At 37.0% G+C, this 14,650-nt stretch overlaps 1 protein-coding gene across 1 annotated transcript in view; it reads left to right on the top strand.

Moving 5' to 3' along the window:
- Window positions 1-1,233: 1,233 nt before the first annotated feature.
- MRPL48 (mitochondrial ribosomal protein L48) overlaps window positions 1,234-14,650 on the top strand; it is a 46,947-nt gene continuing 33,530 nt past the window's right edge. The window contains exons 1-3 of the mRNA XM_016161420.2: window positions 1,234-1,396; window positions 9,518-9,570; window positions 12,151-12,188. Of these exons, the coding sequence (XP_016016906.1) occupies window positions 1,376-1,396; window positions 9,518-9,570; window positions 12,151-12,188 (112 nt within the window). The 5' untranslated portion in view covers window positions 1,234-1,375. The remainder of the gene's footprint in view (window positions 1,397-9,517; window positions 9,571-12,150; window positions 12,189-14,650) is intronic.

Raw genomic sequence — 14,650 nt, 5'->3', positions numbered from 1 at the left:
CAAATACTCTATGATTTCACTTATGTGTAGAATCTAAAATAGTCAAACTCATAGAAGCGGAGTGTAGAATGGTGGTGACCAAAGGTTGAGGCCAGAGATGGGAGATGTTGGTCACAGCGTACAAGGTTCCAGTTATGCAGGATGAATGAGTCTAGAGATCCGATGTACAGCATGATGATTATAGTTAATGAAATCCTGTATTGAATACTGGAAATATGCTAAGACAGTAGATTTCGGGTGCTCTCATGACACACAAAAAGGTAACCATCTAAGGAGATGATACATTAACTAGCTTGCCTGTAGTAATCATTTCACTATGTGTATATATATATATACAAATCATCATATTGTACACTTTAAATACATACTTTTCTTTTTAAAAAGTGGCTCACAGAGATTATTAGGAAGATAAAGTCATAAACAGACAAGTATAAAGCAATGAGGAATTCTAACTACAGAGATTAAAAAAAAAAAAACTCCTGTGTATAAAGCGTATGTGCGGTCACATGAAGTCAACATCAAGTGAAATAAAAATATAGTTATTTTTATTGTTACTGTTATTATTATTGCTGCTGCTATTGTTTTCATTATTGTTGTTCTCATCAAGGAAAAGGTGTAAAACCTGGTAAATATGAACGGGGCTGCAGTCATAGGGAGTTTGCTTTTTTGTCAGAAACCCTGCCAAGGTTTTTTAACCCATTGTTTTATTAATCCTTCCTATGATGAAATTCCAAGGAGCTATAAAGGGCTATGTGGGTAAATCTATGTCCCCCAAAGGTAGTCCTTAACTCCTTTGGGGCGGAATTGCTAAGAGACCATTTACAGAGACAAATTCGCAGTTAAATGATGCATTGAACATAATGCATTACACATGGTGGTCACTCAATAAAAAATAATTATTGATTATTAGGAGGCAACTGAATGTCCGAAAAGTTAATTTAATCAGCTTTTAAATAGAGGTTAGAAGTCAGATCGCCACGTTCTGTGCTAGACGCTGAAACGAATTAATCAGACAGGATCTCAGTCCTTGAGAAACGTAATATCAAATGCAGGAGATAGTAACAATTAATATATAGTATGGTAAATGAAACAGAAATTTGTGCAAAGTTATCTGATCAACAAGAGATGGCAATGGCAATTCTGCCTGGAGAAAGCAGCGATGGTGACACTTGAGCTGTAGGGAGGGCGGAGTCTGAGTGGGGAATTTCTAGACAGAAACTGCCGGAACCAAGATGCTGCAGTGTTCAGCGAGTCTCGGTCGGATATTGTTACTGGACGGATCAAGGCCGTTCCTTCAGTGTTTTCAGCCGCTCAGGGGTTGCGGCTGCTTGAGCTGACCTTCAACTTCCACAATAACAGGCTGCAACCGCAGAGGATGAACGGAGCTCTGGGAAAGGTAACCTAGTTTTCACGCATGCCGGCCGCGGCCGAGGTGGTGGGGAGAGCAGACCTGAGAGGTGGCCGCGGCTATCACCGCCTCTGCAGACATCCGGGTATATTCACTGGAGAGACCAAGCCTCTTCCCGGCAGCACATGCGGCGCCTTGTAATCAAACAATTGCTCTCCCTCTCCTCTGCTCCCGGCGCCCTCCGCCGCGGTAGCCCACGCGCTAAGCACCCGCTGCTAGTTACGGTTGCTGTCCATTGGCTTGGAAAGAGTCCTGCTGAAAATCACATCAGGATAGGTCCCAATAATCTGAATGACCTTAAGCAGGTCACTTTATTTTGTGTTAAGCCATCAACTTCCATAATTTTTTTCCTGCAAATACCGTTTTTGACTTTCTGAACTAATTGTGATCTGAGGCTCCTTGGCGATAAGGGAAGGATGGTAATAAACTACATTTCTGCTTGTAAAACCTTATTTAAGTGACTGCAGTAAAACCATATGAACCACCGGAAATGCATTCTTTGGCCTTACATTGTCCTCTTAACAGACAGACCGTTATCGATTGTACTCTCAGTTGTATGATGTTTAGAATAATGACTTATTTTTAGCAATTTATGTTAAAATTTTATTTTAGGCATTAATTGTAGAGACTATATAATCTTCATAATCCATAGATTAGCATGATTATTTGTGCTTATGGATCTACTAGTAGTTATCTTCGAGCAGCCCCTAAATTTCTCTAGGTTTGTTTCCTTAAGGGCCCAAACCTCACTTCATATGAAATGACCCGCTGTTGTTCATCTTAGCGAAATTGTGAGAATTTGGCCATATCTGTGAAAAGATAATAGAAAAATAATCAGAAAGTTTCAAAATTCTGTTGGTAAAGATGATCAGATTGGTGGCTCCATGCTCCTGCTCTATTTGCCTTGATTCTGAGGAATGCTGAAAGGGAGAGATCATTTTTCAAAGAATACTGTTTTTAACCATTCTATACTCCAGGAGTGCCCATGGAAATCTGTCCTTAGGCCATCATCTGAAGAAATAAGGACATATAGAGCCCTTTAAAGTCCGATACACTGTTCCCTTCCATACTCCTTTGTACTGACTTTACTCTTCTATCTACCCTCCTGCTTTGTCCAGATAGTCTCCTTTTTATCTGATAGATGCTGAATTCCTGATCCTTGATCTTATGGAACTTTTTCACTTGGAGTACCCTTACCCTTCTTACCACTTATCCAATTGCTCCCCTTCTTCAAGGCCAAGCTCATCTTATCTTTTCCATAAATGCTTTCCGATCACTCCATGTCTGTTGATTTTCTGAACTCCTACTGGTATTATGTTTTGGCACCTAATCATGTGCAGTCATGTGACCATTCTCGTCTCAGCCTTTCTTGAGATGTTAGTTAATACTTTACAGTGATGAGGAAAATTAATGGGTTTGCATCAGACCCGGGTTCTGTCTCTTGTTTGACCTCTCTCTGCTCCAGTTTCATATTTGTAAAATGCAGATGATGCTGCTATTTGGAATTGCTGTTTATGCAGGTAGGTATATTGATCTTCTACAGTTATAAACTGCTTCATTTGTATAATTTCATTTGATATTCATAATATTATGAGAGAATCTTGGCAGGTACAAGACAAGGAAATGGAAGCTACTGGCACAGTGCCTGGTACATAATAGGTTCTCAGACGTTCTACTGAATGCCAGGATGAATGAATGCCTTGCTTATAGGGCAATGGCCTTTTAAATGGTCGTGCTGAGACTGGAGCTTAAATTTTTTACTCCTCTAAGAACCTATTGCCTTTCCTTTTATGAGTATTTCATATCTCCCTAATTTGATAATAATCTTGGTTTTCCTCATCTGCGAAATGAAGAATGAAAACTCTTCCTGACCTTTCTAGTTGTCAGTCCTTCCTTCTATGTGATCTATCTAGTCCATTATATTGATCTTACATTGTAATATAGTAAATAATTTGCACATCTCTCCTCACTGAAAGATTTGAGGGCGCACAGCTATATTTTCTTCATATCTGTATGTACTCAGTCTACAGAGTACTTAGCTTAAAATAGGTACCTGATAAATATTGAGTGAATAAGTGAATAAACAAATGTTGACATTGCATGGTAAGTACATGGTAGAGTTGAGACTAGAACTTCAAACTCTTAACTCAGTGCTCTTTCTTTGGGACTCTAAGAAATTATTAGCTAATAATCATCTCAAATTTTAGATAAGTGAGGAGCCCAGCTTTACAGTGATAAAACTGGGCAGAATCATATACCTCTTTAGGTCAACAGAAGTAGTAGAGCAGGGTGAGTCTGATTAAGATGCTACTGCTGATATTCATCAAATCCCAGAAAACATTGACTGATTAAGATATCAGCCCAGAAGGAGCAACTTTGGGGACTGATCTCATAGTTAAATGAAAACATTGAAAGTAACATGGAGCAGAGTTCCTATGAATAACTAGTAGTGAGGATTGAAGCAAATACCAAACCAACAGATATGAATTAGGAAGACATAAGAAGATAGGAAATAGGACACAAATTTCAGAGTACCTAGAAGGCAGGGAGTCCAAAGGCCAGGAAAATGGTTATGAAGTGGCTATAGCCTGGTCACTACTAGATTGTAAGTGAAAGACAGGGACATTTTTCTATTTTGTTCATGGTTTTATCTTCAGCACCTGTCTCACACACTATTATTTAATAAATGAGGAGCTGAACAGTCACCACCATTATTATCACTGCTACTAATTTGACCATTAACAATGTGTCTTACATTTGCTAAACCCTTTTTTTATATTATGTAATTTAACCATATTATCAACTTTATGAGATAAATATTTTTGTAACCTCTTTAGAGATAAGAAAATGAGGTTTGGTGGGATTTATTAATTTGATCACCAAATATTTGTTCAGCACCCGTTATGTGTCAGTATGCTAGATCCTGGGATGTAGTAGTTTCGTCTTTTCATAGAGCTTATATTCCTAGCAAAGAGGCTAATTAAACATATAACTACTTAATTTATTGTTATAAGTGCCACAAAAGAAAGACCCTGAGTGCTGTATGAGTGTGTAACAGCAGGAGCCAAGCAAGTCTGAACAGTCAGGAGAGTTTTCTTGAGGATGTCATATGACTAAGACTTAAAGAATGATAGAATTTAGATAGGGAGAGCATGTACGAAGGCCTCGAAATGAGAATATACTAGGAGTTCCAAATGGCCCCTAGGAAATTGGGAAGGGGAGAAGCAGTCGAGCTTGGATTAAGGAAGAGTATGTAGAGAACTATGGGGATGAGAGTTGGGGAGATAATTCGGGAGTAGGCTTACATTTCAGAAGGTGACTAAAGGTAATTTGAAACTGAATTTAGTCCTGGAGAAAGTTAGGGAATTGGGATTAACAGCTGAACTGTGGCCTATAAGTGCCATCCAGCAGTTAAATGGTGTGAGGCCAGGTATTTCTTTCTTTTTGTAAAAAAATATTAAGATATAATTCACATATCATACATAATAGTCACCCTTTAAAAGTGGAAAATTCAGTTTTTAGTATGTCCACAAATTTGTGCAGTCATCACCACTATGTAATGCCAGTATAATTTCATCACTCCCAAAAGAAATCCTGTAACCATAAGCAGTCACTTCTCATTCCCCACTCTCCCTTCCCACTCCCTTGTAGCCAATAATCTACTTTCTGTCTTTATGGATTTGTCTGTTCCAGTCATTTCATATAAATGAAATCATACAGTATGTGAGGTTAGGTATTTCTTAAGTGACTTGCCAAAGATCATATAGCTAGCTAATAAGAATGAAGTGCTGATATTCAAACTCAGGCCTTTGTGAATCTATAACGTGTGCTTCTAACTGCCATAAAGACTTAGTGCAAAGACAGACTTTGATAGTCAACATCTTAAACATATTCAGAAGAGAATGGCCAAAGGAAAAAACTATAAACAAGCAATTTTGAAAAAACTCAGGAAAAGGTCACCTTTCTGAGCTTTGGTTTCCTTACAGTAAAATGGAAGTAGAAGTATCTACCTCACAGAATAGTTGTGAACATTAAAAGAAATGATGTTTGGCATATAGCAGATCCTCAACAACAGATAGGGTTATTAACACTATTGTTATTGGCATATGAATTTCACTAGTATAAATTAGTATTACTCTTTTGAGAGGTGGTGTGGCAGAATGGAAAACGTGGGCTTTGGATTCAGTCACACTTGGGTTTGAATTATGGTACCTCTTACCAGCCTATAATTTTGGGCAATTTACCTAAGCCTCTGTTTTTTCTTCTATAAAAGAGGCAGTTATTTCAATAATGCCTCTATCAGAGGATTCGTATAAAGATTAATTGAAATAGTATATGGAAAGTGCTCAGCACAAAGGATGTATCCAATAAGTAATCCTAGTTTAAATGATATTTGTTAATATAAGATATATTCTGTTAGTCTTCATAAAACAGCTCTCAGTTGCTTGCCCGATGGGCCCCTTACCCATTGCTGTCATTACTCACCCTGGGCCCTGCTGTCTGAAGCGACTCAATATACTATATAGGTTTCGCCCCATGACTTTGGTTCTTTGGTAGCAGTCCTTTCCTAGTTCCTGGCTCCCAAGTTCATGAGACAAGTATTTTTGTAACCTATTGCAGCAGCTGTGTCCTCATTCATTCGCTAGCATCACTGCCCTCCTCTTCGATTTGTTCCAGAGCTGGAGCTGCTCTTTATTAGCTGGCTGGGAGGAGGTGGTGTTTGTGGATACAGTCCCAAAATAGATTACTTTGGTCCTGATACATAATGCCAAACATTGCAGGGGAGCGGAAGCACATTTTCCAGAGCTGAAAGAGAGCGTTCGCACTACAATTTGAATGTCTTCCAGAAAGTTGTCAACCTTTAAGCCTGGCTTTTAGATAATTAAATCCTTTGCTATTATAGAGACTGAGAAATCTGAACAATTCAAAGGGGGCAAAATCATTTTCATCTAGGTCTTTCTTCCCTTCCAGTACCTCATCTGTGTGAAATGACCCATTTAAGAATATATTCTGTTCGCTTTGATTTCTGTGCTGTTTGTCATGGTCGATCTGGGGCCTGGAGGAATCTTAAGTGTCATCTGTTCTAACTCCAGAGGGGACAAGTACCAGCCAAAGTATTGTTGGCAAAAAGGTTGCTGCCATCAATCCAACACCAACAGGAGCCCCCAATTTGGGGTGCAATGAAGGGTTAGTAACTTTATTCAGATGAATAGTTTGCAAACCAGGGAAACAGAAAGTGTGCTCCATGGTGACAAACAGGATGCCCTCTTATAAAAAAGTGCCTGCCTCATCCCTGATTGGTCTATGTTTATGTAAAGTAAGAATCCAAAATCGAACAATCTGATTGGCCCAAATAGCACTGACCCGATTGGTTGGAATTGTATGTTCTGATTGCTTGTTTTGAAGCTGCTCTGTTGTCAATAAAGATGTAAATGAGGATATAGCTGTGCAGTTCTGATTTTTCAGGGAAGGTCTCAGTCTATTGGTCGAAATACAATACCAGGAACTCTTTTGTAAGGGTTGACTTAGGAGAGAGAAACAGTGCAGCAACTCAGACCATGGCTTTTCCCTGAAATGCAGAATGCATAAGAGGCCTCTGTTGGCAATGGCAGCTAGACTCTGCTTAGGAATTCCGGCTAGATTAACCATGGATCCCTTTGCAGATATTTTCCTTCTCGAAGTCCATGGTATGGTGGACATTGGTGGGGGAGCTGGCTGGAGCTCCTGTCTCCAGAGGCTCATGGTTGCCTGCTCTATCTTTTATTTGGCCAATATAGGTTAGGCATATTACACATATACTTTACAAAGTTTTTAGTATCTGATTTAATTGTGATTTTTATTGTCTATGTACTTTGTCCTTCCTTCCATATATTCATATCCTTTCCAATCTTTCATTCTCTGGGAGACTTTTTCTGGAAAATTTTGTTATTTCTCCCTACCCTCCCTTCCCGATTTCCTAAGTACCAACGCATTCATTTATGTGAGAGAGGGTATAAAATAGTGTGGGAATTATTTGCTTTGGAGTCAGAGAAACCTATGATCCTATGCTAGTTCTGACAGTAGCAGTTTGACTTTGCATAGATTACTTAGTCTCAGTTTCAACTATAGAATGGGATAATAATACTTACCCTGTAAGGGAATTATAATTTAGACACATTATTTACAAATAGATGTGGTTACTTAATAAATGGTAGCAATGGTTATCACTCATTTACTTCACCAAAACAAAACTTGATTGAAATAGCTACAATGTGGAATCGACATGACCCTTACCCCTGATGCTCTCTTGGTTTAGAAAAGTGGTCTATGGGTGATGTTGAGAATTTTATAACTCTCTTGAAGTAGTGTGCAAACTTTTGTCTATCCAGGCATTTATGTAGTTGGAGAGAAGGCAATTGACAGATTTTCAGCAAAGTCTGTAACACCTGAAGTGCTAAGATCTTCTGGCCAGCTCCACCTGGATTTCCTGCCAGAGGTGCTTGTTGTTTGTATCACCTATTGTGACTTAATCCCATAATATTGCTTAGCTGTTTGATACAAATGTATGTCCAGATCACCAACCATTCAAATTCCTGTCAGACAAGGATTGTGTTTACATTTTTAAACAGCTTTATCGAGATATAATTCATGTACCATACAATTCATCCATTTAAAGTGTACAATTCAGTGGCTTTTAATATATTCTGAGTTGTGTGACCATCACTACAATCGATTTTAAAATGTCATTGCCCCAAAAAGGAACCTCATGTCCCTTTGTTGTCATTCCCAGCTACTCAGCCCCTCAGCTCTAGGCAACGACTAATCTACTTTCTCTGTATATTTGCCTATTCTCGGTATTTCATATAAATGGAGTCGTTCAATATTTGGCTCTTGTGACTGACTTCTTTCACTTACTATAATGTTTTCAGAGTTCATCCATGTTGTTACATTTTGCTTTTATGGGCCCTTTAATATTCAGCACAGTAGTTGGTACATAATAATCTTTTTAAAAATAAACTTTATTTTAGAATAATTGTAGAAATACAGAAAAGTTGCAAAGATAGTACAGAGAATTCCCACATACCTCACATCCAATATTCTCTATTGTTATCTTACATTAGTAGTGGTATATTTTTCATAATTAATGAACTAATATTGACATATTATCATTAATTAAAGTCCATACTTTACTCATATTTCTTTCCTTTTTTAATCTAGTGTCATTTTTCTGTTCCAGAATCCCATCCAGGATATTATGTTACATTTGGTCATCAAGTCTCCTTAGGCTCCTATTGTCTGTGACTGTTTCTCAGACTTCCCTTTGTTGTTGCTTACAAGTCTTTTAACACATACATGTTAAAGGAATTGAAATTGTTATCTATAGCAGACAGGATTTTCTCTTTATGTTATAAGACCTTAAGGACATTTAGTATTTATTATCTAGTTTATAAGAAGATCTCGTCTATGTTAAACACTCCCTTAGTAAAGCTATATCATTGATCTTTTGAGTGGGTGCCCAGCAGGACAGAGTGAGATTGAAATAACTAGGGAGGGTAGACTCTTAGGGAGGGAAGCTGCCACCGCTAGTGTCTCCTCTCATTATTTTGTTGATGTTGGTATCACTATTATTACTATTGAGAAAGTGCGCTGTAACAGAGGTATAGCCTTTGGAGTAAAAGAGTCATCTTAGCCACTTATTAGCTATAATTTCTTGGAATATAACCTGTATGGGTCTCAGTTCCTTCACCTGTAAAATTACCTTGCAGTGTTTTGAGAATTAGAGAAGAATTAAGAAAGTCTCTCACATGGTGCCTGTGGTTGGCAGACATACACTAGTTGTTCATTGATATTAGAAAAAAAATAGATCAAATTGGAAAGAGGAAATAGGTTTGTTTTTTAAAAGGCATCATGGAAGGGGGCCTTATATTTTCTGTAGTGGGTGGGATAAGAAAAAAGATGACTGTGGTTTGCCTGCATGTTTGGTATTTAACTATAGGACAGCTTCTTAGTCAGACAAGAGCCTCTGGGTCCTTTTGGTTGGTGTACTGTGGGTTTCTAGTCTCTTTGCGAAGAGGTGTTTGGAAGTCTGTGAATGTTTAAGATTGTTCTAATGTGGCTGTTTTGCTGTAGGTGCTGTGTCTGAGGAATGATATCATTTTTAAGCAAGCCTTTCCCCTCTTAAGGTAAGGATATTAACAGTAGTTGAATATAGCTAATATCTGTATTCTGCCGGGTAGTTCACACAGCATTTTTCTTTCATCATCTCCATTTGTGTGTTTACTAAGCATCTCAAGCATGAAATCCCCTGCCATTTTGCTCTTTCCCCATTCTCAGTAAGTGACAAATCCATTCATCTAGTTGCTCAGGTTGAAATTCTTGGAGTCATCCTTAACACTGTTATTTCTCTCATGCTACATCCAATTCTTTAACAAATCCTCTTGGCTCTACTTTTGAAATATTATAGCATCAAACCATTATTTACCTCCAGTTTCATGCCTCATGCTTTCTGTTTTGCTAAACTACTAGAGACCAGTTTCTTATCTTCTTAAGTAGCATCATTCTGTTTTCTAACTGGTATCCCAGTTTTCACTTTTGTCTTCTATCTTTCACACTAAAATCAGATTGATTCTTTTAAAATCAAGTTTGCTCATGCCAACTCAGAAATTTCAGAAATCTCCCATCTTAATTAAAATAATATCTATAATCTTTACCATGGCTTTCAACTCTTTATATAATCTGTTCCCTCATGGTATTCTACTATTTACTCAGCTTTAGCCACACTGGCTCCTTTTCTGTTCCTGGATGATCTAAGCACTCTCCTGCTCCAGGATCTTTGCACATTCTTCCATCAGATATCCATATGACTTGCTCTCTTACTATATTCTTATCATAGAGGCCTTTCCTGACTACCCTATGTAAAATGCCCCCCTCCATCAATCTCTATCCCCTTATCTTGTTTTGTTTTTCTTCAGAGCACATATCACCACCTGACACATTTTATATATATGCATGTGTATATATATTTAAATTATCTTTCTTCCCTATCCTACCCACTAGAATATAAGCATCATATGGATAAAGACTTTGCTAGTTTAGTTTACTGCTGTATCCCTAAGGCTTAGAATGGTTTCTGACACACAGTAGACATTTAATAAATATTTGTTTAATAAATGAATAGATCTCCTTAGTGACTTAGTGAAACAGGTGAATTATCTCAATTTTATGCATAAATACCTGAGGTTCAGAATGGTTAATCAATTGCTTTAAGATCACATAGCTAATATGAGTTGGGGTTAAGGTTCCAACCCAAGTTTTTTATTTTTTCCTCTTCTGCATAAATGGTATGCTACTTACCCATTGTTTTTCTCTCTTTGGTAATGAAGAGCATTTAGTAGTTTAATAGTTTATTTCTCTATTCAGCAGATATTCACTGAGTGCTTCATGTGTGGTAGCCACATGATGTAAACAGTGAATTGCATATCTTCCTGGACCATACGACACTCATGAGCCTTGATGATTTCTTTAATCCTCAATTTCTTGAAGCCTTTTTTCCTGTTATTTTCTGTCTTAATCGATTTTTCCATTAAGCAATCAATTATTCGATATGCACTTACTATGGCACCACACTAGGCATTTTACATGCTCTCTCTCATTTTCACAAAAAAAATACTACAGTACAAATATAAATATTGTCATCTTATAAAAGAGGAAACTGGCTCAGAGAGTTTAAGATAGATTTTCAGTCCCATGAGATTATACTATTTTTATCTGCATTTTAAAGATGAGATAACTGAGTTACAGGGATATAAAACAACTCACTTAAAGTCACAGTTTGGAAATGGTGGAGTCAGCATTTAGTTACAGATCTGCTTGTCTCCAACTTGTTCCACAATTTAGTTCCAATGTTTTGCAGGATGCTGAACTAAAATACTCTCATTATCTAGTCAGCCAAACAGCTATGTTGTTCTCCTCCATGTTCTCTGGCTTTCGTATCCACTGCTGTCCCTTCCTCTCCATACTCCCAGAACATATTCTAATAGTTTGAGGCTATTGCAAGAACTACCTCACTGGTTCTCTTGCCTCAGTCTCACTTCTTCCTGTTAATTTCTCGCCTACTGCCAGAGTTAACTTTCCAAAACTTAAACTTGATCATATCACTCCTCTGCTTAAATTCTGCCAGGATAGTCCCCCTGCCTACACAGAGTAAAGACTAAACTCCCTAGCACAATGTACAAGGTTATTCATAACCTTGCCCCTGATTACCTCTTTCACTGTGTCCCCTGCTGCTTAAGTTCTACTCATATCCAGCTGCTTGCAGTTCCCCAAACATAACCACTTTCATACCTCTGCCTAGAATGCTTAGCCCATAAGGGTAAATAATTGAGAACAGTTCATTTTTAAATCTCAGCTCAAATAGTTTCACCTCCCTGGTAGAATTGACCACATTTTCCTTTGTGTTCCACCAAATTTTACACGTTTTTGTTCTGGATCAGCACTAAATTGTGGTTCACATTTGTTTACATATAGTGTCTCTTTCCCAACTAGACCATAGAGACATTTACTTATTGTTGCATCCTCAAAACCTAGCATGTTGTCTGGCACATAATAGGTACATAATAATGTTTGTAGGAAGGAGGTAAGAAGGGAATAAGGAAATACCTGGCATTGACTTATCCTTAATGAAGAGTATACAAATTTTAATAACTGTGCAAATAAATTGTGATCATCTAACTGTATTCAACATACTCTCTCCCTCTTTTTAGACTCAAAACATCAGGAGAGAATCCCATCTGTTCTGTAGGTAAGCATTTATTTCCTGATGCAGTCTGCTTGCTTTAAGTGACTCTCTAATAATTTTGTCTGGAAAGATGCCTAACATAATAATTTTGTCTTGAAAGATGCCTAACATATGTTTGAGAAGAGTGGCTGGTACTGAAACCTACTTCTTAAACGGAATAGGACAGTGGATGAGAACACAAAGTAGTGGTTAAGAGCAAGAGCTCTGTAGTTAGTTTGGATTCCAACTCTGCCATATACTCTGCCACATATTCTGTGACCTTTGGCTACCTCTCCATAGCTTGGTTTCCTCACTTTTAAAAAATGGGGATCAATATAGTACCAACTACAATGAATCATTTGAAGATTCAATGAGATAAAACAGATAAAATGCTCAAAAAGTTAGCTGCTGTTGCTATTATTTATTTCTACTATTCCAGACCTGTCTTTCATATCCATTATCAACCAAACTAAGGCTTTTCTTACAGTATTTTATCCCAAATGAATGTCCATTCAATCTAATTAACTCAATAAATGTTAATCTCTGTTTCAACCTAATTACTTGCCATTTTTGCTTTGTCTGTTATGTGAGGAATTCCAAAGCAGTTAGATTTTAATGACATCTGTCATTTATCTAAAGAGTATTAGAGATAAAGTAATGGGAGTAAAGAAGAGAACTAACATTTTAGTGACTAATGTGTACCGTACAACATATAAGACATTTTATATCTGTTAATTATTTCAAAAGGTGGCTTCAATGTGTAGAGAATCACCATTTCTACCAGCTCCAAAGCCTAGCATCTCAAAATACAGGCTTTGTTTTATTTCTTCATTCTCTCAACAAACATTTATTGTACCAGGATGTGTTTTAGGTGCTGAAGATATAAAATTAAGAGGATACAATCCTTACCTATGGAAGCTTATAGTCTTCTAAGAAATAGTTTCCCCCGCCCCCCAAGAACATGTAATGAACACTGACGTATGTACCCACCATTTAGATTCAACTATTGTTACCATTTTACTATCTCTATCAGACATCATACTTCACCCTTAAATATTTCAGCATCATTTCTAGAAATATGGACATTCTCTACATTCAGTTAACCACAAAACCAATATCTCACTCAGGAAAATTAATAATAATGCCTTAATACTATCTAATACTGTATTTCTTTCCTCAGTTGTCCTCAAAATGATTTTTGTGGGTGTTGTTTATAACCAAGAGCCAATGAAGGTTCATACTTTGTATTTCACTATTATGTCACCTTTTATCTAGAACAGTTCTACCACTTTTTTTCTACAATAGTGACTTTTTGATTAGTTCAGACTATCTCATAGAATGTTCTCCCTTCTTGATTTGTCTAATTATTTTCTCATGGTGTTGTATAACATGTTTCTCTGTTCCCTCTACAATCTCAAAGTTAGATCTAAAACTTAACTAGATTTAAGTTAAACAGTTTTAGTAAAAAAAACTTCATAACTGATGCTGTGAACTTCATATTGCATGCTATCAGGAGATTTAAAAAAATGACTAAGAATGTCTTATGAAAGTGAAAAACATCCATTTTAGAGAATATGGAAAATCTCACTCACACACACACACACACACACACACACACACACACACACACACACACGAAGAAGCTGAAGAAGATGAGGAAAATAAAAATCAACCGTAATCCTACCACCCAGAAATTATTGCTTAACATTTTGGTGTATATCCTACCAGATCTTTATCTAGGCATTTATATCCCTCTCTCTATAAATATATATAGAGAGAGATGTATATATATATTTATGCATTTGTATATATAATATACACATATATATGTGTGTGTATGTGTGTGTATTTTTTTTGTCTTGTAGTAATGAGAAGAAATGATATATAATACTTTATAATCCCCTTTTTTTCCCCACTTAATTTATGGTGAACATGTTTCTACTACAATCGATAAATAAATATCTATTTAATTATTTTGAATGTATTGCCTTAAAAGAACAATTTGGAGAAAATATTCTGAGTCTGATTTTGAACATGTTGAATTGAGTGCTATTGAGAGGAGATATTAAGAAGCCCATTTGGATACACTGATCTTGAGCTCAAAATATAGGTTTGGGTTGAAACTGTAAATATGGAAGCTATCATATTGTCGATTTTAATTGGAGTCATGGGGATAAATAAGATCACCTGACGAGAACAAGTAGAGAAAAGGCCCAAGGATCAGGCCCTGAAGAACTCCAATATTAAAAAATTGGGTAGGTGGTGAAAGAGATGGCTAATGAGATTGAAAATGGGAGGCCAAAATGGTAGGAGAAAACCAGGATAGTGTAGTTTCATGGCAGACAAAAGGAAAGTGTTTTAAGAAGGAAAGGGTGGTCAACCATGTTACAATTACAACTGTGTGCTGCTGAGAGATCATGAAAATATGAACTTAATACCTTTTGCTTTAGCAACAAAGAGGTCACTAGTGACAGTGAGAGCAGTGT

The sequence above is a fragment of the Rousettus aegyptiacus genome, unplaced genomic scaffold (genome assembly GCF_014176215.1).
Source record: "Rousettus aegyptiacus isolate mRouAeg1 unplaced genomic scaffold, mRouAeg1.p scaffold_m13_p_5, whole genome shotgun sequence".
Lineage (NCBI taxonomy): Eukaryota > Metazoa > Chordata > Mammalia > Chiroptera > Pteropodidae > Rousettus > Rousettus aegyptiacus.
The sequence above is the reverse complement of the archived record's forward strand: the minus strand, read 5'-3'. Positions and strand labels throughout refer to the sequence as shown.